At 36.0% G+C, this 22,680-nt stretch overlaps 3 protein-coding genes across 3 annotated transcripts; all 3 read right to left on the minus strand.

The window, feature by feature from the left end:
* Nucleotides 1–1,528: 1,528 nt before the first annotated feature.
* Nucleotides 1,529–3,685, minus strand: LOC120326487 (uncharacterized). Its single transcript, XM_039392790.2, has 4 exons — nucleotides 3,508–3,685; nucleotides 2,998–3,141; nucleotides 2,441–2,619; nucleotides 1,529–2,233 (listed from the first exon to the last, which is right to left on the minus strand). The coding sequence occupies exons 1-4, from the start codon at nucleotides 3,593–3,595 to the stop codon at nucleotides 2,018–2,020; spliced, it is 627 nt and encodes a 208-aa protein (XP_039248724.2). The 5' UTR covers nucleotides 3,596–3,685; the 3' UTR covers nucleotides 1,529–2,017.
* A 3,145-nt stretch (nucleotides 3,686–6,830) lies between these two features.
* Nucleotides 6,831–10,468, minus strand: LOC120325698 (uncharacterized). The gene is made up of 4 exons (XM_039391803.2): nucleotides 10,332–10,468; nucleotides 9,884–10,027; nucleotides 9,307–9,485; nucleotides 6,831–8,512 (listed from the first exon to the last, which is right to left on the minus strand). The coding sequence occupies exons 1-4, from the start codon at nucleotides 10,417–10,419 to the stop codon at nucleotides 8,297–8,299; spliced, it is 627 nt and encodes a 208-aa protein (XP_039247737.2). The 5' UTR covers nucleotides 10,420–10,468; the 3' UTR covers nucleotides 6,831–8,296.
* A 4,412-nt stretch (nucleotides 10,469–14,880) lies between these two features.
* On the minus strand, nucleotides 14,881–18,096 carry LOC120325697 (uncharacterized). Its single transcript, XM_039391802.2, has 4 exons — nucleotides 17,955–18,096; nucleotides 17,357–17,500; nucleotides 16,852–17,030; nucleotides 14,881–15,500 (listed from the first exon to the last, which is right to left on the minus strand). The coding sequence occupies exons 1-4, from the start codon at nucleotides 18,037–18,039 to the stop codon at nucleotides 15,285–15,287; spliced, it is 624 nt and encodes a 207-aa protein (XP_039247736.2). The 5' UTR covers nucleotides 18,040–18,096; the 3' UTR covers nucleotides 14,881–15,284.
* Nucleotides 18,097–22,680: the final 4,584 nt, after the last annotated feature.

Raw genomic sequence — 22,680 nt, forward strand, 5'->3', positions numbered from 1 at the left:
GCATTTGATCACAGACTTTTAATGCCGTTGAGAAGAACCATACTGCACTGGAACTTGAGTCATAAATCACAAAATGTTGATCTTGACATACAGTAATCTAACATAAATCCAAACTGGCGACATTTTGAATTCTACGAAATTTCTGTATTTTACGAAGTGCCACGCATCGTTACATTAGTTTATAATAAGTCAATGAGAACGCATAGTTAGGGTTTGTGATGTTTCTTTTTTTTACTTTCCGGAACGAACGCAGTTTCTTAAGGTCACGTTACATTGAACAACTTCGGGGTTACAATTAACTTAAAATTTTATTAAATTTTTCATTAAGTATATGTATTTACAGCGACTAAACCGTGATTGTTTTGGTAAAGTGAAGTACTTACCATATTTACCTTACCATATATGCCAGATTCCAGTGATCAAAAAAGCCAAGACAAGGAACCAAAAAGCGAACAAATTTATCAAGTACAAAATCCTCATGATTGAAACTCTTGGCACAATAGGGGATTTGCACAGTTGGCAATACGCTGATTCAGATCAGTTGATTTAGTGAGCCACACAATTGTTTTTTCCCATTGAAAGTTGTATTTTCGGTTGCTATTATGATGATTTCCACCTCAGCATAATGAAGGATTCAAAAACAAAAAGTAATTATTGAACGGTAGACCCAGAATGCACACCCGACACAATACAGTCAAGCTGACCTCCATATAAAAAAGTTTGAAAAAAAGAAATGATAGGCGGATACCAATATTTTACAGGTGCCGCTTCAGTATATGTGATATAATTAAATGTTCCAGCTAAACTTGCGATATACCTTATAGAATTTCCCCTATAGCTTACTATTAAAAAGAGTGTTGGCGATTACAAACGAGTTTACATGTTTGAAACATGTATTGCCGTACTAACACCGTGTTCCCCGTTAATAATACCTAGCCTGAAATGATTGTAACCCTGTTCTATTTTAGGAGAAACATGGTAGCGAAGTTTCGAACTGTTTATCAGAGCATTCGCGAGATCAAATTTAAATTATTGCAATTCAACTAGAGCTTATCGGAAGGCATAATGACAATTTAGTTATTTCTTTACAACTATTTATAGAACTAGGGAGCTATGCTCAGATATATGGACACGTAGAGCATTTCGCCAATTCCCAAAAATCATACCACAGTCCACCGTTCGGCATAAAAGAATTTCCACTTTCGCTAAGCACTATACCAGATACACCGGCAAACGCCGTGAACGGAATCAGCTGATGTGCGTCCGCAGAACATTCAGTGAGGTCATAGAAAACAAAAAACCAATCCAACAAAGCTAAGAGAAATATTTAAAATAAATAAAAGTAATGGCCTTCTAAAAAAATTTCATCTTTAACCACTGAAAATTTGAAGAAATTGGTCCAGTAATCAAAGAGAAAAGCGACTTTTTAAGTTTTCCACTAGGTGTCCAAAAATAATGCAAAACGATCGTTATGTCCACTAACGTGTCCAATAACAACTAAAAACTGACGTAGCTAAGAAATAGGCTATTGTTGCACGCTGAATTTTTTATTTCATGTGATTGTACTAATAGACACTAAAATATCAATAGACATCAAAAATGCCAAAACGCCCTGATCATTTTGTAACACAAAGAAGCGGATTTTATTACTTGTTACTTGTAACGTAGTTCTAATTACAAAACCTCAAAGTTAACATGTTCAGTCATCATTTGTGTCTAGTAATCTGATTAAATAAGACAAAAATATTCTTTTAGACTTAGAACCTCAACTGGAACTATTAGTATATATATGTAGGCTAGTATATAGAGTCTTGAATATAAATATTGATAATAGCATGACAGGATTATCGTTGCACAGATGTTTATATGGTTAAATCTAATTCATGTTATCAGGGTTCTAAGTAGGGTGACAATGAGAGGGTAGGGTGTTGAAAATATTTATAGTTAAATTCGATTAGTTATTTTCAGAATGAGAAAGATATTAGGAATAATTTTGCAATAAATCTTCTGTTTCTGTTTATTTAAGATCTTTGTCAAATTCAGATGCTTGGATCATTCCATCGTTATCAGCATCGAGTTTCTGGAATTCCTGCTTCATAAGATCATCAAAATCTTTGCTTTGTTCCAAGTTCTGTTCGTTTTGCTCGGTAACGGCATCAAGAAAGGCCAATACATCTTCTTCATTGTTGGAGTCCAAAATATGGGAAGCAACAATTTGGCCGGATTCGTTGTCCTGTTGATAAAATATTTTGATGTAAATTGTTGTTGCGAATTCAAATTATGTACATTTATATAAATTCAATTTAAATGTAAGTATAATTCGTTTTAAATTGTTATAAAGGCACGGTCATGATTGAGCAATAAGGGATTTCTGTGATGAAGAACTTAAACGGTAAATATACGCTAAATGGTACACCGCAACGTTCTTTGCATATCTCACCAATAATCTGGCAACCATTGCTTCACGAAACTCTGATTGCGATATAGCGCCGTCCTCATCTTGATCAAGTTCGTTAAACACGTTCCAGGTATTTTTCAGATCTTCTTGATTATTTAGCTGAACCTCCTGGTCACCATATTTCGATTTACAAGAGTATTTTTTGTGTAGGAACCAACCAGCTGAATAAAAGTAGGGAAAAAAGTGAAGAAATAGCATCACAGTTGCATGTAACCTAACGATTTTACTTTTAAATACCGGTAACTAAAATTCCCGGTCTACACAATGTATAGAAAAGCACGAACAATACGCAAATATATGAACACGGTGGCGAATGCGATAAGAATTAAAGAAGCTATTTCCGAATGAAAATACCCTATTTTTAACGATAATTTAGTCATTTATTATCCAAATGACAGAAATTTGATCGATGAGGCATTTCATTTGGTCCATTTGACGGCAATTTTATACAGTAGGCAGTAGAAAATGATTTATTGAATGATAATAAATATACTGGGCATTTCTATAATTTGAATCTTGAAACAGTATCAATAACTCACAATAAAATTCAATCGATGGACTTCCACTTCTACATGATCCACAGTTACAGCAAAATGCGTTGCATCCGTACCCGTGTCCACTACCCCCGCCACAGCACTTTCTTTTGCCCAGTAGGCTAGTTTTAGAACAATCTTTGCAATAGCCTGTGAAATAATAACGTTTAAAACTTTCTCAATCCTAAAACATTTCATTTAAAATTAAATTAGTTTAACTCGAACCATTCATTTTTGTAAAATGTGGAAAAGTAATCAAGACAATGTCTCAAACACTTTTTTAATGGGAATAAAAATATGGTCGCTAAAATCTACATATCCGTTTATTAGAGTCTACATTATCAGAAAACTTGAGAGGTCATTACTATATATCCATAACAGATAATAGAACGAAATTCGCCGATATATTAAATATATATAACAAATTTGATATTTGAATGTCACAATACCACTAGAAAGAAGAAATAAACCATTTACGGCGAATGCGTCCACCAATCTATAAATTTTCACACTTACCGTGTTTTCCACGACCACAGCAACGTGCCGAAATTTCCGCTACGGCAAACAGCAGGAATATAGCACTGAGAACTAATAATTTATCCATCGTAAATATCTCAGATGAGAATAATAGTTGTTTCTAAAAATATAATCTCATCAAAAAAAAGATATGTTTTTCGATGCCTAATATTACTACTGAGCTATAACTAGAACGAAGTCAATTAAGAATATTGGCCTCCGAACAAATATATTTGATTGCATACCATATTTGTTTTCACGAATACGTAAGTGATACTCTGTATTTTTGTTTGAACCAACGGTGGTTTCTTTTAAGAATATTTTTTAGGATCTTAAGGTTACATACAGGTTTGCGTTTTACTTCAGGCAATACATACATATATTACCAAAAGCTTGTAGTTATCTGTAGTTTATAGATTAATGTCGATATATAACCCACATATCACTATGGAACATGAGCACATTATAAACGGCTTAGTGGCGCGGTCGAGCAATCTGGAAAATGAAGAATTTGCTCCCAAATAGTTTCTTAAATGTAATTTGCATGACCCTTGGCCGTACGCTGCATAACATTATCGTGATACACGGCACGTACATCCGTTTCGGCTGTCACAACACCGCTTTAGAGACCTGGAAGAGGTGATAATCATCTATTGTTGTTTTCTTGCCTTATAGACGTTTCTTCCTCAGTGCGCTTCATCGACATTTCGCATTGTTATATAAAAACGGTAATTGACTTTAAAATAGCTTTAACAACATTATTTCAAGAGCCTTATTTTTTTCGTGGCACGTACATCCGTTTCCGCTGTCACAACGCAGCTTTGAAAACTTGGGGAAAGTGATAATCAGCTATTGTTGCTTTCTTGCCTGATAGACGTTTCTTCCTCAACGCGCTTTATCGACATCTTGCATTGTTATATAGAAACGGTAATTGACTTCAAAATAGCTTTAACAACATTATTTCAAGAGCCTTATTTTTTCCGCTAATTCAGCAGACCTCTGTTTTTCATCGCTGCTCGGCAAGGACAATGCACGTTTGGCGTCTTGTATGAACGGTAAATGCGTGAAATAGGCCACACGAAAACTTAAAAGAAATTTTATGGGGCGCAGTTGTACTTGTAAGTCTTGACTTGCATTAAAGTCACGAGTTTTCCTTCAAAGCGACTTCCTTATTTTTCTAAAACAGATCACATACCACAGAATAAATACAACCCAGGTTCTACTTTGTTATTTCCCTCAAATAGTATTTTCGTGAACGCTATGTGACTGATCACAGCACTAATAGACGTCACTAATAGAGCGTGGAAGTGTAGAATGTTAGGGTAGAATGTCTTATCGTCTAAATCCGGCCCTTAGTTGAACCTACGTGGGAAATCGCCGATCTGAGTATATTCTGCATTGTTGTAACGCACTTGTTTTGCCGAGTTTAGGCTGCGAGCAAACTGCTTTTGTATTGCAGTAGACTAGTGAGCTACGTTTCATGATTTGCCGATGTGCCGATAAAGTTGGTAACGTGCCATACATATACTGTAAGGAATATGCATTTACAGCCACCTCATATACATATACAGCCAACCAAATATATGTATATTTATACTGCCAAGTCATATGCATATATAGCCAACTGAATATACAAATACAGCCATCAAAGTGATGTACAAATACTGCCAGATCATTTTGTAAAATTACAATTTAGGTATATGCGGTTGCATCTACGAATTATATGCACATTACGGGTCGTTCATATAATTAGCACATTAAAAAAGCGTAATAAACTCCGAATCGGCTAGTCATTGATGAGGTATTAGCATTAAGGGGTGGTTAGGCTTTACTTACATGATGATTGCGCACAAAAAGACATAAAACTACCAGTACTCACTCAGTACCAGTGGTACATGATAACTATACATTAGGTACCAATCTATATTATCCTAATACCCCACAACAGCTGATCGTTGATTAAAAAAATGTGTTGGCTGAAAATCTCTCTTCAGTTAACTATTATTTGGCTACTGGCAATAAACTGTCCACAAACTAATCAAATAAGCGCTTGGTGGAAAAGATAAAACATAAAACTGCAGGTGCGTGTAGTTCTTGATTTAATAGGTGCCAATCTATGATGTCATAATACTCACAACAGTTGATCGTTGACAATACGAGAAACGTGCTGGCTGAAAACATCTTCTCAGAGAACTATTCTTTGGCTATTGCCAATAAACTGTCCACAAAATAATCAAATTAACGCTTGGTGGAAAATATAAAACATAGAACTGCCGGCGCGCGTAGTTCTTGATAAATATACAGTTGGCGCCAATCTATGATGTCATAGTACGCCATAACATTTTATCGTTGATAACACGGAACATGTGCTTGCTCAAAACCCCTTTCAGAAACTATTCTTTGGCTATTGGTATTAAACTGCCCACAAAATATTAAAATTAACGTTTGGTGGGAAATATAAAACTGCCGGCGCGCGTAGTTCTTGATAAATATCCAATAGGGCTAGGCGCCAATCTATGATATCATAGTACCCCACAATAGCTGATCGTTGATAATACGAGAAATGTGCTGGCTCAAAATCTCTTTTCAGAGAACTATTCTTTGGCTATTAGCAATGATCTGTCCACAAAATAATCAAATTAACGCTTGGTGGGAAATATAAAACATAAAACTGCCGGTGCGTGTAGTTCTTGGTAAATGTCCAATAGCGCCAATCTATGATGTCATACCCCACAACAGTTCATCTTGATAACATGCAAAATGTGCTGACTGAAAATCTCTCTTCAGTTCCTCTGCGTTGGTGGGGTGCATTCTACGAAGACCCCTGGTACACAATGGGGCATTCTATTAAATTCAACGAAATTCGCCGTTGAAGATTAGCAACGAGTTAACCATCATCATCTATCTACTAACACCATCCAGCGAAATAAAACCTTCAAATTTGGAGATTTATAAATTTTGAAATCAATATTCAACTGAAATGTATTGAATATTTTTTCAAAAATATCCTCAAACAAATTGATAACATAAAACTACTTTGGATACATGCGTATCTAACGAGTCATTACAAAATTACTCTTGAATATTTTAGATTCTTATGATTAAATCAATGCAAGGATGCTGTAGCAAGAGTAAAGTTAACTATTCTGAGTGATCAATAGTCTTGCCGCACACTAACACAAATATATTTCTGTAACGTTTCGTTTGGCCATGGACTTCTTCAGGCATATATAGTTCAACTATAACTACTAGTTGAACTATGTATGTCTGAAAAAGGGTGACCTTGATCCGACGAAACGTTACAGAAATATATTTGTGTTAATGTGCATCAAGAATCATTCAGGTTATTAAGAATCTTTTTATTTTGAAAATGCGAATCATACATCATACTAAATTCATACAAATACATACAATTATTATCAAGTAAAATGAATCCAGGTATCTTCAATGTAGATGTCGAGAAGATTTTTTTCAACATCAGACCAAACAAAGAAACAAGATCCAGTTTTATGCAGCGCATGTTGTGTGTTTTAAAAAAGGAATAATACAGTACTGTGATAGTGCAAAATACGATAAACGAATATAGTATTTGACTCTTGGCAAGACCGATAGAGCCTATAATTACGTAACGAATAAAAGTTTCGGTACTGCCAAGGTTTAGAAATGAACCTGTTTCGCTCCAAGAGTAGTGCGATAAATTGTATTCGCAACGGTAGCAGTGGCATCAGAATGCCCAATTTGTTCTAATTCGAGTGAAGAATCGGATTCGGAGGAAATTGGAAATTGAATACCGAAGTTTTAGCAGTCATGTAACATTTATGGTTTGGGGATATTTCTTTTCCGCTATATGGACATTTGGCTAAGTTTCTGGGTAATTTTCAACACTTACAACTAAAAATGAGTCAGATGTTAGATCTGAGTTGTATGATTCGAATAAATCTTATATAAATGATGAAATATTCACTCAACAAACAAAATACAAATTTTTGTGACGATTTCATTAGGAATGCGCCCAAAGAACGATCTTATTAGCAGCGGCGAAATGTTTTGCATGCGTGTGTGCAGTTATCTGCATATCCAGTATATACTCATTCGTTTTTGTGTATGACCTTATTACCGATCAGTCGGAAGCAGGTTGGCCACCCCTGCGATATGGGATCGAATTTTGTGCAGGAGTCGGGCGTGCCAAACTATATCAAAAGTTTTAACAATTGATTCAGCTCAACCGTTTCGATAATTTGCATAGGATTGACAAAACAATAATGGGGCGAAATGGGATTCGTTCGATCGCCACTGTTTTTAAAATCGGGATCAATGATAGCCTCGACAAAATACTGGTTCCACGACAAAGTCTTCGTTCGCTATAGGTGGCTGTTTCTGTTGAATATATATTCAAATTTAATTGAATCATGATAAACATAATTCATATATAACACAAACGAAGAGAATTTTATTACTCTAGTATGGTCACAACGATATCATGTTTAGTCATCATTCGTGTCTACTGATCTGATCAAATAAGATAAAAATATTCTCTTAGAACATTAACTGGAATTATAGATTTATGTAGTATATAGAGTCTTGGATATAAATATTTACAATAGCATGTCATGATTTTCGCGTTGACCAGTGGTTATATGTTTAAATCGAATTCGTGTTCATCAGTGTTCTAGGTAAAATAACGTTGACAGATCGTGATGTTGAAAATATTCATAGTTGAATTTGATTAGTTACTTTTAGAATGTGAAAGAGATAATGAGTAATTTTGCAACAAATATTCTGTTCCTGTTTATTCAAGATCTTTGTCAAATTCAGTTGCTTGGATCATTCCGTCGTTATCAGCATCGAGTTTCTGGAATTCCTGCTTCATAAGATCGTCAAGATCTCTGCTTTGTTCCAAGTCTTGTTCGTGTTGCTCAGTAACGACATCAAGAAGGGCCAATACATCTTCTTCGTTGTTGGAGTCCAATAAATGAGAAGCAACTAATTGACCGGATTCGTTGTCCTGGTGATATAAAATGTAAAGTGCTGTTATGGAGAACAAATTTGCGCTAATTACTCGATAGTGAGTTATGCCTTACTACCGATATAACACACTAGAGACGTACCGATACTACTTTTGTCGCCGATACCAACAGAAAAACGCCAATATTTCGAAAAGTCGATATTCCGTAACTATGTAATTATAACTTTAGGGGTGCAGGGCGGACGGGTTGTAACAATAGTCTTTAAGCATTATTTATACTGCACATTATTTCAGCTTGAAATAGAAATATTTCAGATAAGATGAGAAATCGAAGTTTGTGATACAGATGCATAAATTGATTCGGATGCATTGTGCACCGACGTTCGTAAACTAGAGACTCAATTAGAAAACTAATTTTGTGCAAATATAACGTTGTATTTTACACATTGGAAAATATTCGATTGATATATTTCTTCATAATTACCATGTCATATTAAAATGTCCGTTTGAAAAGTTGGCAGCAAAAATAGCCAAATTAGTTGAGAGTTAACGAGGCGATTAATTTCAACATCCGTATTTCAACCTATTTTCGAAGCATTCTGGATCACATTGAAAAGCTAAATATATAGGAAATAGCGGTATACATTTAGCTGATACCGAGAAATAGCCGATATTCCCGATAACCATACATTGGTACATCTCTACAACAAACACGCTCCTATACTCCATTTCACCAAGTTTTTGCCGAGTTGGGCAATTAAGATTTCTGTGGTAAATAAAGAACTTAATCGGTTGATGTACAGTACAGTGTTCTGTTTGTATATATATCTCACCAGCAATCTTGCAGTCATTGCTTCACGAAACTCAGATTGCGATATGATTCCGTCTTCATTTTCATCAAGTTCGTTAAACACGTCCCAGGTATTTTTCAGATCCTCCTGATTTTTTTGTTGAAGCCGCTCGTCTCCCAATTCCAGTTTACAAGAGAATTTTTTGCTCAAAATCCAACCAGCTGAATCCAGATGAGAAAGAATAAAAAAAGGAAAAAAAATCATTACAGTTGCATGAAACCCAACGATTTTACATATAATTACCAGTAACTTCACCGGTCATCACAGGTCTACACAGTGTACGGTTATGGAGTTCATCATAAAAACGAACGAACATTGCTCAAATATATGGACAGTAAGCGAATGACGTTAGGAATAAAGACGCTTCCGGCTGAAATTAACCTATTCGAAACAATAGTCTGGCCATTTATTGTACAAGTGGCATCAATTTAATCAATAAGGCATTTCATTCGTTCCATGTGACGGCAATTTTAGTGGGCAGGCAAACAGGACTCATCGCATGGTTATCAAGTACCGGTAATTTCTATAATTTGAATCTTGAACAATATCAAATACTCACAGAGGAATTTAATCGATGCACGCCCAGTTCTACATAATCCACAGTCACAGCACACTATGTTGCATCCCTTTCCGTTTCCACTACCGGAACCACAGCACTTCCTGCGGTTCCATATGCTAACTTTAGCGCAGTCTTTGCAGAAGCCTGTGAAAATAACGTGAAACACTATGGAACCTTTTTCAATCCTGGAACATATTTCATTTGTAATGGGATTAACTTGTTACAAGAACATTTGTAGATAACTCAAGACAATATCACAAGTCCTTTTTTGAAAGTGGAATTACTACTTAATCGAATCCTGAATTGGGATTCCCAAATAGAACAAAAATAAATATATATATATATATTTAATATTCGAATATCAAAAAAAAAACACTAGAAAGAATAACTAATGTACACCATTTGAACCAGCATATCATGCGTCTACGAATATAATTTTCACACTCACCGTTTTGTCCACGACCACAGCAAATTGCCGAAATTTCCGCTACGGCAAAAAGCAGGAGTATAGCAATAATACCTAAAAGATTATTCATTGTAAATATCCCAGATGAAATTGATAGTTATTTCTAAAATATATTTGCATTAAAAAAGATATGTTCATAGTCAGCGCTCTTCAATGCCCAATAGTACTGAATTATAACGAGGAAGAAGTCAATTAGGAATGTGAGCCTCCGCAAACAGAAACTTAATTGTATGCCATTTCGTTCTTTTACGAATGCGGGGGTGATACTATGTATCCCCGTTCAAACCAATGGTAGTTTCATTTTTAGAATTCATAGTATTTCATGATTCCGATTTTGTGTTTCACTTTCGGCAATATATATATATATATATGTTGCTCCCAAATACCTTAAATTCCTTAAACATAATAATTTGCATGACCCTGGACACGTATGCTGCATAACATTATCCTGATACATCTCTAATATACGTCCCCTAATCGGGAGGCGAACCTGCAACTCCCCTAGACAATCTGCTGTAGTATGACAAGCGAGGTACAAACGCAAATATCTACTACATTATTTCGGCACAAAAATCGACAAAGTTGATAATATATCTGTTTATTTTGCAAATGGAAGTCATACACAAAATCACAATTATTAGTGAGTGAAATGAATTCGAGCATTTCCAATGTAGATTTGAGGAGACTTATCTCAACTCCATACTAAACAAAGAAACAAGTACAAGTTGTTAGTTTCTTTCATTCTGCACTTCGCTATCAGTGTAATATCAATCGAAAGCACGTTAATTTTGTCAACGAATACTAGACGATACAACCTGACAAGTCAAGAGCATGACATGAAAATGTTTTCTTCTTCCACTATTAAAAATTTTGAAACGGATATTTGTTTACAGAGACTCCCACACAAAAATATTTGTTTTGATGAGTAAAAAGTCTTAGCTGTCAATAAATGGAAATTCCACTAAGCCACATTGTGTCGAGAAGCATAATATCCTTACCACATTCCGATGGAGACATATATTTTTTTTTCAAAACCTATAATCATAGCAAACTGCAATATTATAAATAACTTATTAGTGGAAATGACCTGATGCTATTTTATGCCCCTGGTGCACTTAGAAAGTTTTAATGATAGGCCGATAAGGAATATCTTGACAGTCATGCACATTCTTATGATGATAAAATATCCATTTCTGGACATAAGAAATAAAGTGAGCTTAATAGAATGTCCTCAAAATTCAGTATCAGATGAAATGACGAATTGATCAACACAGCTCCAGAGTAAAAAAAATCAAATGATATATTGCTGGTTTCAAATCTGTGCTTAATACGAGATAACAATGTATTGTCCAATGAGGAATCAGTCCAAAAGCATTTCAAATCGCCAGTCAAGTCAAACTTGCATCCCAAGGTGGTCAACAAACTTTACTTTTATCAAAACAAGTTCACAGCCTACAATAATCATACAATAAATCTGATTGATTGGAATTTAAAGGGATATATATAGTATATATTCAATAGCATTGGGCTAGTAAATAACAAGATTAATGCTACACCGGTATAGAATCTACATCGTTTCCTAAGTCTCTTCCTTCAACCTTCATCGATTTGAATATTATCGCATAGCAAAAGCGATTCAAATCCTCCCATCTGGAAACCTTCAATGGCCAAACAATATTTTATTTTTCTAAATGCATTCGGTCACAATGTTTTAATGCCAGTGCGAAGAAGCAAACTGCGGTGAAATTTGAATCATAAATAGGGATCACTAGATGTCGATATAGACATACTGTACTAACCTAAATCAAAACTATGGCGACTGGCGACATTTTAAATTTGTAGTCTACAATATGTCACGCATTGTTACATTAGTTTATATTGATTTGAAAAGACCGCATAGTTTGTCGTCTGGAGTCGTGAGGTTTTTTTTAGTTTCTGGAATAATCGCCCGTAGTTTGAGGTAACCAAACACTGAACAACCTCAAGGTTACAATTAACGAAAATTTTTATTAGAAATATTAGTATTCACGGCGACTAAACCGTGATTGTTTCGTGAAGTGAAGTGCTATGTCAACGTTACGGGCATTTTTACGGGCACATTATAAACGTTTTAGTCGCGCAATTCTGGAAAATGAAGAAATTGCTCCCAAATAGTTTCATAAAATGATAATTTTCATAACTCTGGATCGTATGCTGCATAACATTATCTTGATACACAGCACGTACATCCGTTTTCCGCTGGCACAACACCTCTTTGGAAACCAGGGAAAAGTGTAATCAGCTATTGCTTTATTGCCTCATAGACGTTTCTTCCTCAGTGCGCTTTATCGACATCTTGCTTTGTTATATAAAAACGATACTTGACTTTAAAATAGCTTTAGCAACATTATTTCAAGAGCCTTATTTTTCCGTGGCACGTACATCCGTTTCCGCTATCACAACCCAGCTTTGAAAACCTGGGGAAAGTGATAATCAGCTATTGTTGCTCTATTGCCTGATAGACGTTTCTTCCTCAATGCGCTTTATCGATATCTTGCTTTGTTATATAAAAACGGTAATTGATTATAAATTAGCTTTAACAACATTATTTCAGGAGCCTTATTTTTTCCGTTAATTCAGCAGACCTCCGTTTTTCATCGCTGTTTGGCAGGGACAATGCACGTTTGGCGTGCTTGTACTTGACGAAAAAGAATTGTTTTTTTTTTGTCTGTTTTGTATAAAAAGACTGTATTGTATTAATTTTTGTATGAAATAGGCTAAAACTAAAACAAGAGAAATGGATGTAAAAACTTGCCGATCGTTTCTTATTCGCAATAAACCCCCTGAATCGCCTCAAATATCGATGGTTTGCCAATACACGCCTTCTCAAGCTGTAGCGCAATGCGTCACAAGCGTGGTTGGCGGAGAAAGTCGACCGATAAGCCATCACGTGAATCACCCTGTGTGAAGGCGAGGAGTCCAGCAATGCTCTTGCACATAGTCACATCTATCGCGGGATCAAAACCAAGATCGGATATACCATTAGGCAAGGTGGGGTAAGAGTAAATACCTAGGGGGCTAAAATATCGAGGTTCTTGACAATCAATTTTGAATTATTATTCATTTAAAATCGTTTTTAAATTGTAAAGGCTTGTTGGAAAATGATACGAGCTTAAAACTTTATAGATCTCATATATTTTACTTAGATTAATAACTCTTTTTACTGTTTGAAAAAGATTAAAAAGGTAAAATAAGATCGAATAAATAAATTTGTGTAGCTTTGAAAAACTCTACCCATTTAACCCTAAAAATAAAGTATGGTAATTTAAATTAACTGAACAGTTTTAATCGTAATAATGCTTTTATTTTATGAGAAAAAATATTAATATATAGCCATATAAGCTAATTCATCTAAGCAACAAATAATGTAAGCATTAGTATATATATATATATATATATAAAGCCGCCAATCCCAAGTATAGTCACCACGATGCGAGCGGTATTTGTATAAAAAAAAAATACAAAACTTAAACGCCACTTCCCGTGTCATTCTTCATGTAACGGCTCAATTCGCAAATTTTCAAAAACTTGTGCAAAACGCGAGTTATATACTAAGAGAACTGATGTTCTAAAAATTGTTATGTGTGATACAGAATGTTTTTAGACATCGAAACTGAATATGTCAGGATTCGCCGGAAACAAGGGCTTCAAATGGAAATTGCGGACTGAATTAATGTTTCTCCGAGCAGACTTCCTTGTTTACTTCGTAACATTGGCCAATCACCATGATGTAAAGAGTGACGTAGTTTCGCATCCGCTCAGACAGATTTTCAGACGTCGTCGTAAACATTACCTCGTTTTCGCGTTTTTGAAATCTATTCGTTAGTGTTTAGTTGTGTTTCGGATATTTAAATATATATCAAATAATTCAATGATCACTTTGTTTTCTTAGGAGTTTCAGTTTAATTGCAGTAATCAAAAATTAGTGTAGAAATAGCTGCGTTAGACTAGGCTAAAATTCTTTACCGGTACTTTTAAAAAACAGATTGTTTAATGCTATGAATCAAAATGATGGTTTGAAACAAAAATACCCCATTTCACAGGCGCCAATTCGCTAAACCACTCTTGAAATAAGCACCGAAAATTTTGCAGTGGTAAAGTATAGGAAGAATTTTACGGGGGGGGGGGTCCATAAATCGCCTTATTCGGTCACAATCACGTCACTTCAACTTGACGACATCCGGAGCCATAAAGTTTTGTGCGCTTATTCGGCGCGCGACAAGTCGCGCCTATTAGTCGTCGTTTTTTACACATTCCACAGGGGGGCGACCGCAAACCCCACTCTCCCTGATATAGACATACAGTACTAACCTGAATCAAAGCTTTGGCGAATGGCGACATATTAGATCTAATCTAATTTGTCTAATGTCAGCGACATTTACCAGGATTCGTTCGATCACGATTCGTTCGGTTTCTTGATAAAGTCTTCGTTCGTTATAGGTGGCTGTTCCAAGTGTTTATGCCCAATATATTCAAATTGATTTTAAACATGACAAATATAATTCATATATTACACAAAAGAAGAGGATTTTATTACTTACTACTTTAGTATGGTTCTAATAAAAACGCCAAAAAGCCACAACGTTGAAATGTTTATTCATCATTCGTGTCTAACGGTCTGATTAAATAAGATAAAAAATATTCTCTCAGAACCTTAACTATAACTATTGGTTTAGTATATAGAGTCTTGAATATAAATATTGGAAATAGAATGTCATGATTCTCGTGCTGCACAGATGATTATACGTTTAAATCTAATTCGTGTTTATCACGGTTTTAAGTAAAATAAAGATGTGAGATCCTGCTGTTGAGAATATTTCTAGTTGAATTCGATTAGTTACTTTTAGAATGTGAAATGGATTTTGAGAAGTTTTGCAATATTTCTTATGTTTCTGTTTATTCAAGGTCTTTGTCAAATTCAGCTGCTTGGATCATTCCGTCGTTATCAGCATCGAGTTTCTGAAATTCCTGCTTCATAAGATCACCAAGATCTTTGCTTTGTTCCAAGTCTTGTTCATCTTGCTCGGTAACGACATCAAGCAGAGCCAATACATCTTCTTCGTTGTTGGAGTCCAAAAAATGGGAAGCAACTAGTTGGCCGGATTCGTTGTCCTGTTGATAAAAATGAATTATTTGGTGTAAAGTGTTGTTGCGAATTCAAATTAGGTACATTCAGATATATTTAATTTAAATGTAAGTATAATTCGTTTTAAATAGCTGTAAAGGTACGCCCATGATTGAGCAATATATAAGGGATTTCTGCGATGAAAAGCTTAAACGGTAAATATACGCTAGTCAGGGTTGGCGAACCACTGACCACAAAGTGACCAACCAAGTTTATTTCGGTGACCCGCCAAATCACGAATCAATGCAAAAGACATACTAAGATTTCAATGATGAAAATTGGTAATAAAATCGTGCCCAATTCAATCTACCAATAAGTGTACTGCGACTGCCGTAAACGCAACCAAGGTGGAGTTGTACGCACTCTGAGAAAAAGGGATGATTGCGCAACCATAGGCGGTGAGTCGATAAATCGAATATAATTAAAAGAGAGAATTCTCAATAAAATGAACAATATCGTTATTACAGGTCCAAAATTGGGATTTTCCACGGCGACAAGAATGTTGAAATTCCACCTGGCCATTATGCTCAATTACAAATTAAGACGATATCATGTAGCCTACGGTCTAAATCCGTGTGGTCTAAGGTTGCGAGATTGAAGGACCGCAAAAAAATTTCAGAGGCCTTGCGGACCGCAGTCGGGAAAACCCAAAAGTGATCAAAACACCACGAGCTCAGTTACTTTAAATATATTAACGAATGAGAATTTACAGTTCTAATCAGACTTAGCCTATGTTGCATCAGTGGCCTTTTTTATTAATTAATCTAAGGAAGATATATAAAGCACTAACGAAACAATGTACTGTTTCTTGCTTTTGGTACTGTTTCAGATATGCGTTGCGTCACTGCTGTCACATGGCCCACGCTTGAAATAGGGGTGTATTTGTACTAACATAAAGGCACAAAACGTCTTTCCATATAAGGAGTCCATATATGCTCAATCAATTTTCTATTTTACTCAACTGAATTGTATTAATTAGGATTGTAGCTGGGATGAAGAAGTTATAAGGTAAAAGAGTCGATGGTTTACGTTGAATGCAATTATTACGACATGACATTAATATCAGCTGCCTGCGCTCTTTTACGACGCACGTTTCTGCATTCCGTTACGCGACTACTGTCAAAGATGCATTAATACACACTACAATCAAACGATTATAATACTTGTGGAAAAGATGCCGAAACACGTTCCTCACTGATGCAGACATTGAATAAATATAAATGACCCACGGTCTTCTTTTCAATGATGAAAATTAAGTTTTGGCTCATTCAATGAAAAAGGTTCGCCACCAATGCGCTAGACTAGATGGTACACCGCGGTGCTCTCTGCATATCTCACCAATAATCTGGCAACCATTGCTTCACGAAACTCTGATTGCGATATGGCGCCGTCTTCATCTTGATCAAGTTCATTGAACACGTTCCAGGTACTTTTCAGATCTTTCTGATTTTTTAGTTGAAGCTTCTGGTCACCCAATTTCAATTTACAAGAGTATTTTTTGTGTAGGAACCAACCAGCTAAATAAAAGAGGGAAAAACTAAAAAAAAGTAGAATAGGCATCACAGTTGCATGTAACCTAACGATTTTACTTTTTAATTACCAGTAAGTAAGGCAAAGACATTGAGGAATAAGGAAGGTATTTCCGAATGAAATTAAAACCTACTCGTAACGATAACTTGGTCGTTTATTGTCCAACTGACAGCAATTTATTCTATGATGCATTTCATTTGGTCCATGTGACGGCAATGCTACCTAGTGGGCAGGCGAAAATGATTTATTGAATGATAATAGGTACTGGTAATTTCTACAATTTGGGAATCTCAAAACAGTATCAATAACTCACAATGGAATTCAACCGTTGAATTTCCATTCCTACATGATCCACAGTTACAGCAAAATAGGTTGCATCCCTTCCCGTTTCCACTACCGGAACCACAGCACTTCCTGTGGCGCCATATGCTAACTTTGGCGCAGTCTTTGCAGAAGCCTGTGAGATAATGAGGTTTAAAACGTTCTCATTTCTAAAACATTTCATAAAAAATTGGTTTAATTCCTATCATTCATTTTTGTAAAATGTGAAGAAATAATCAAGACAATGTCTCAAACGCGTTTTTGAAATTGGAATTACCACTGAAAATGTAGTTGCAAACAATCGATCACGTGCAATGAGATAATGTGCATATACGATTATTGGAGTTTACATTATCAGAAAAACTTGAAAGGTGGTTCCTATAGCTGAAACAGATAATATCTGACATGACGTTGAATGTATTCATATATAAATCCTGAATCAGCATTAGAGATATCCCAAATAGAAAAAAATCTCTGATGTCTTAAATAAAACAAAATTGACCATATTTGATATTCGGATATCAAAATACAGTTAGAAAACAGAAATAAACGGCGAATGCGTTTACCAATATCTAATTTTTCACACTTACCGTGTTTTCCACGATCACAGCAAATTCCTGAAATTTCCGCTACGGCAAACAGGAGGAATAAGGCAAGAAGTAAAAATTTAACCATTGTAAATATCCCAGTTGAGATTAATAGTTATTTCTAAAAATATAATTGCATTAAAAAAGATATTTCATGGCCAGTGTTCTTCAATGTCCAATAGTATTGAGCTACAGCGATGAAGTAGTCAATTAGGAATATAAGCCTTCGAAGGAGGCAACTAAATTGCATATTACATTGTTCTTTCACGAATGCGTAGGACTAGGTGATACTATGTATTTTCGATCGAACCAATGGTGGTTTCTTTTTCAGAATATATGTTGCAGATTTTGTGTTCTACTCTTAGAAATATATACATAAATACAAATTAATCTACAAACTGAAGCTAACTTCAGACGACCTATATTAATCTATGCAACATAAGAGCATCACAAACATCCTAGTTGCGAGGGTGTCCAATCTGGAAAGTGGAGAAATTGCTCCCAAATACGTTAAATTCCTTAACCTTGTTCATTTGCATGACTCTGGACACATATGTTGCATAACATTATCTTGATACACTGCACGTACATCCGTTTTTCACTGTCACAATACCGCTTTGGAAACTTGAGAAAAGTGATATTCAGCTATTGTCCTTTTGTGAGTCACGAAGATCTATCTTCTTCAATGCGGGTTGTATCAAAGGTAAAGGCTAAAAAGTCCCCGAGAGAAGCTTGAAACAAATTCTATGGGCTATAACTTGGATTAGAGTCACGAAATTTCGTTCAGAGCGGCTTTCTTATTTTATAACAGATCACATACCAATAAAGATCATAACTCAGCTTCTGCTTCGTTACTTCTAACAAATAGTATTTAAGTAGGCTACAACAAATTACATCAACAAGTTATTAATTTCCACAATATAGCACAGCATATAGCAGTTTAATATCAATCTAAGACATATGTCTTTTGCCAACAAATGCTAGACATTACAGGGCGAACAGTCATTTTGGCCGAATAAGAAAGGGTATTTGTTAAACCAAATCAGAATTGATTCGTTGAATTTAACAAAATATGCATCATGAATATGATTATGTTTATTATATATATATATATATAACATTCCGAATACACTGAAGTATAGAAAATAAGAAAGACGACCTGCCAAGTCAAGAGCATGACTTCTTCATTTTCGACTATTCGACTTTCTTCATTTTCGACTATTCAAAATTTTGAAAGGAATAAATTTTTTTCAGAGACTCTCACACAAAAAAAATTTGTTTTGATGAGCAAGAGGTTTTACTTATGAATAAATGGAAATTCCATTAAGTCACAATATTGTGTCGAAAAGCATCAAAAACAGATAATTAAAACAAGATTGTAATAACATCCTGTGAATTGCATAATATCTATATACCACATCCTATTATTGACATATAATTTTTGAAAACCTTGAATTATAGCAAGTTTAGCAAAATGCATCATTAAATTAACATGGAAATGTACTGATGCTATTCCTATATCACGTTGACAGTTCCAATGATAAGCCAATGCAGAATATTTATAAGGATTTTTTTACTCATGCTCCAAGTATAAGTAAATCCAGTGGCGGCGCGTCAATAGGGCCAACCGGGGCAATGCCCCGGTTGTTTATTCGGTATAATAAAAAATATTCGAAAAATACCTCAATATCGGTTGCACAGACTGTCTCCACTAGCCATATTCTCCCGACATGGTTCATTTTTCGCTCGCAAAGCCTTCGCCGAACGTCGACGGGGCGACGCCGATTTTGCCCCGGTTGCTCATTGTATATCGTATTCTCTCTTTTATCTTCCACTCGCCGCGTTTGTTTTCTGTTTCTTTTACTAAATCATCGGGGCTAGCCCCGAAATTATGACGACACAATGCCGACGTTTCTTACAACAACGTGTTGACATATTCACGCATTCCTTCTTGTTCGTTGGTTGCTTGAAGAGTTGATAGTTTCCTCGCCTTCGTTTTTGTCGCTTGTTTCGCTATTTGAATCAGTTAGAGACCTTTAGTCCATTTGCTTTCGATTTTCCACATTCCTTTTGAGCTCCTCACTTCTTTCCGGCTCCGCATTTCTTAGCCTTAGACCTCATAATGAATAAGGTTGATGCACTACTTCGCACTCCGTTTTCGCAGCTGCCGCTGGAACAAAAATTAGAGGTACAACGTCTTGGGCCTTATCAACCAAAAAATTGTTCACTGGAACAATCCCATGACGGAGGAAAGCGTCGGCGTACATTCTGCGCAGAAACTTGGTATAAAAAACACGAATGGTTGTGTTACAGCCAGGACAAAAATGCATTTTTTTATTTTTATTGCCTACTTTTTGCTACCGCCCGTGACTCACGTTGGTGTAAATTTGGTTTTAGAGATCTTAAACATCTTTCCGAGCGTGCCAGGGATCATCAATCTTCTATGGAGCATCTGGACAATGCAGTAAAATACCGAACATTCGGAAATGTTAATATTGCAGTGTTACAGCCTTACAACGCGAAGTCAAAATTGATAGCTCAAACTTATGACGGCGCGGCAGTCATGAGTGGGTCGAAACATGGTGTTCAAGTATATATAAAAGAAGATTTTCCTCATGCGCATTTTTTACATTGTTATGCACACCAATTTAACCTCGTTATTAAAAATATGTGTCTTGATACCCCTCTCGTCCGTATATTTGTTGCAAATGTTTCGGGGTTTTCTTCATTTTTTTCCGTTTCGCCGAAGCGCTCTGACCTCCTTCGCCAGATATGTAGCCGCCGTCTCCCAGCTTGTGCACCAACACGTTGGAACTTTCAATCACGTGTGGTGCAGGGCGTGTCCGAAATTAGGTCTGAACTCATTGAGTGTTTCAGTGGCATTCAGAGCTCTCCGGTTTGGGACGAACGCTCTGTGAGGGAGGCCGCAGGTCTAAAGCGTTTGCTAGAAGATGGTGAGTTTTCATTTTTTCTCGCTTTTTTCTCCACAATATTCTATCACGTGGATGTATTATACGGCGCATTGCAGTCAAGGCTAATGGATGGAGCGTCTGTGCAGTCGTGTATTTCAGACTTCGGCGATGCTGTATCTCGTATCCGGGAAACAATAAAATACGACGACACATGGAGTGCTTCTTTACGCCGCGGGCAAACAACGCAGCGTTTGATTTTGCCTGCAAAGGAATGCTGTGACATTCTGGTGAATCAAATAGGCGATCGTCTGCGCACTGAACACCTTGCCGCGTTCTCTTTGATGAACCCCAAAAATTTTTCAAAATTTGCTCGTCAATTTCCCATCCATTTGTTGGCTACTGTCTCCAAATTTTACCCCATGATAAACGTGGGTAAATTAGAAAATGAATTGCGATGTATATACACCAATCAAACTTTTTTGAACATCACATCAACTTGCGCGCTCTATGGGTTCCTCATAGATAACACTCTAGTAACTACTTTTGCGGCGTCTGCAAAATTTCTGGACATCATTTTGACGACGCCTATTTCTTCCGCCGACGCAGAGCGAACATTCAGCACGCTGAAGCGTATTGAAACGTTTCTCAGAAACACAATGAAGCAAGATAGATTAAATTCCTTGGCTGTTTTATCCATTCACAGAGACGTTATTTCTGGGATGCATGACTTTAATCAGCGCGTTATTGAGCATTTTGCTTCCAAGAAACCGCGGCGTGTTGCATATATGTTCAAGCAGTAGAAGTCTAGCAGCATATATATCTATGAACGAGCGACGCATGTCCTTATCTTTGCATTAACTTTCCTTTCTTCATAGTAACGTTTTAAACCTTATTTTAGGTTTTGTCTGCTTTCCCCAAGTTTCTGTTAATATGTCATTGTATTTATCTGGGTAAATATTGTCTTTTCTTTTGAAAGAGGTTTCAAAATAAACTATGTCTATATTTATTAATCCCTTGACTTGGACCGGTTTTAAAGACACTTTCTTATCGTTAAAAATTGTCGCTTTTGCCGATTGGTTAATACCGATGGAATGGTTTTTATACTCATAAAATGATGGGAGAACTTACAGCGCTCATCCTGTCCCCGTAGATGGGGGTGACTTGGTCCCGCAGTAGCTTGCCCCGGTTGTCAAAATGACCACGCTCCGCCACTGAGTAAATCCATTCTCGTCATACGAAATGTAGCGAGCCTGTCTATTAGGATTTAGGATATTCTTAAAATTCAGTACCAGATGAAATAACTAATTGATCAATAGCACCGAAGTATAAGAAAAATAAAATGACATACTGCTGATTTCAAATATGTGCTTTAAAGAGATAATGATGTATAACCACATATGGCATCGGTCAGAAGATTCCAGATTGCCAGGCATGTCAAACTTGAGTCCTAAGAGGGTCAAAAATCTTACCTTCATCGAAACAAGGTCAGAAATCACGACTATCATACAATGAGTTTGAATGATTGGTATATTAAGGGATACACTATATATTCAATAGCATTAAAAAGCTAGTGTAATGTAAGTGTATGTACCAATCTGGAGGTAACTAATTTTGTTCGACCACTTTACATCAAGTTGTATAAAAGGACTGAAACCTATGGATAGGGGGATATTAAATTGGCTAACACAGACAGTCCCCGAACTAGTAATAGAACTAATATATAAAGGAAAATCGGAATAAAACTATGGCCTACCCATAACCTGGTAAATACACTACGGTGGTACCGATTTAAAGACCGGATTAAAATCTACATCGTT

Source organism: Styela clava, chromosome 4 (assembly GCF_964204865.1).
Source record: "Styela clava chromosome 4, kaStyClav1.hap1.2, whole genome shotgun sequence".
Taxonomy (NCBI): domain Eukaryota; kingdom Metazoa; phylum Chordata; class Ascidiacea; order Stolidobranchia; family Styelidae; genus Styela; species Styela clava.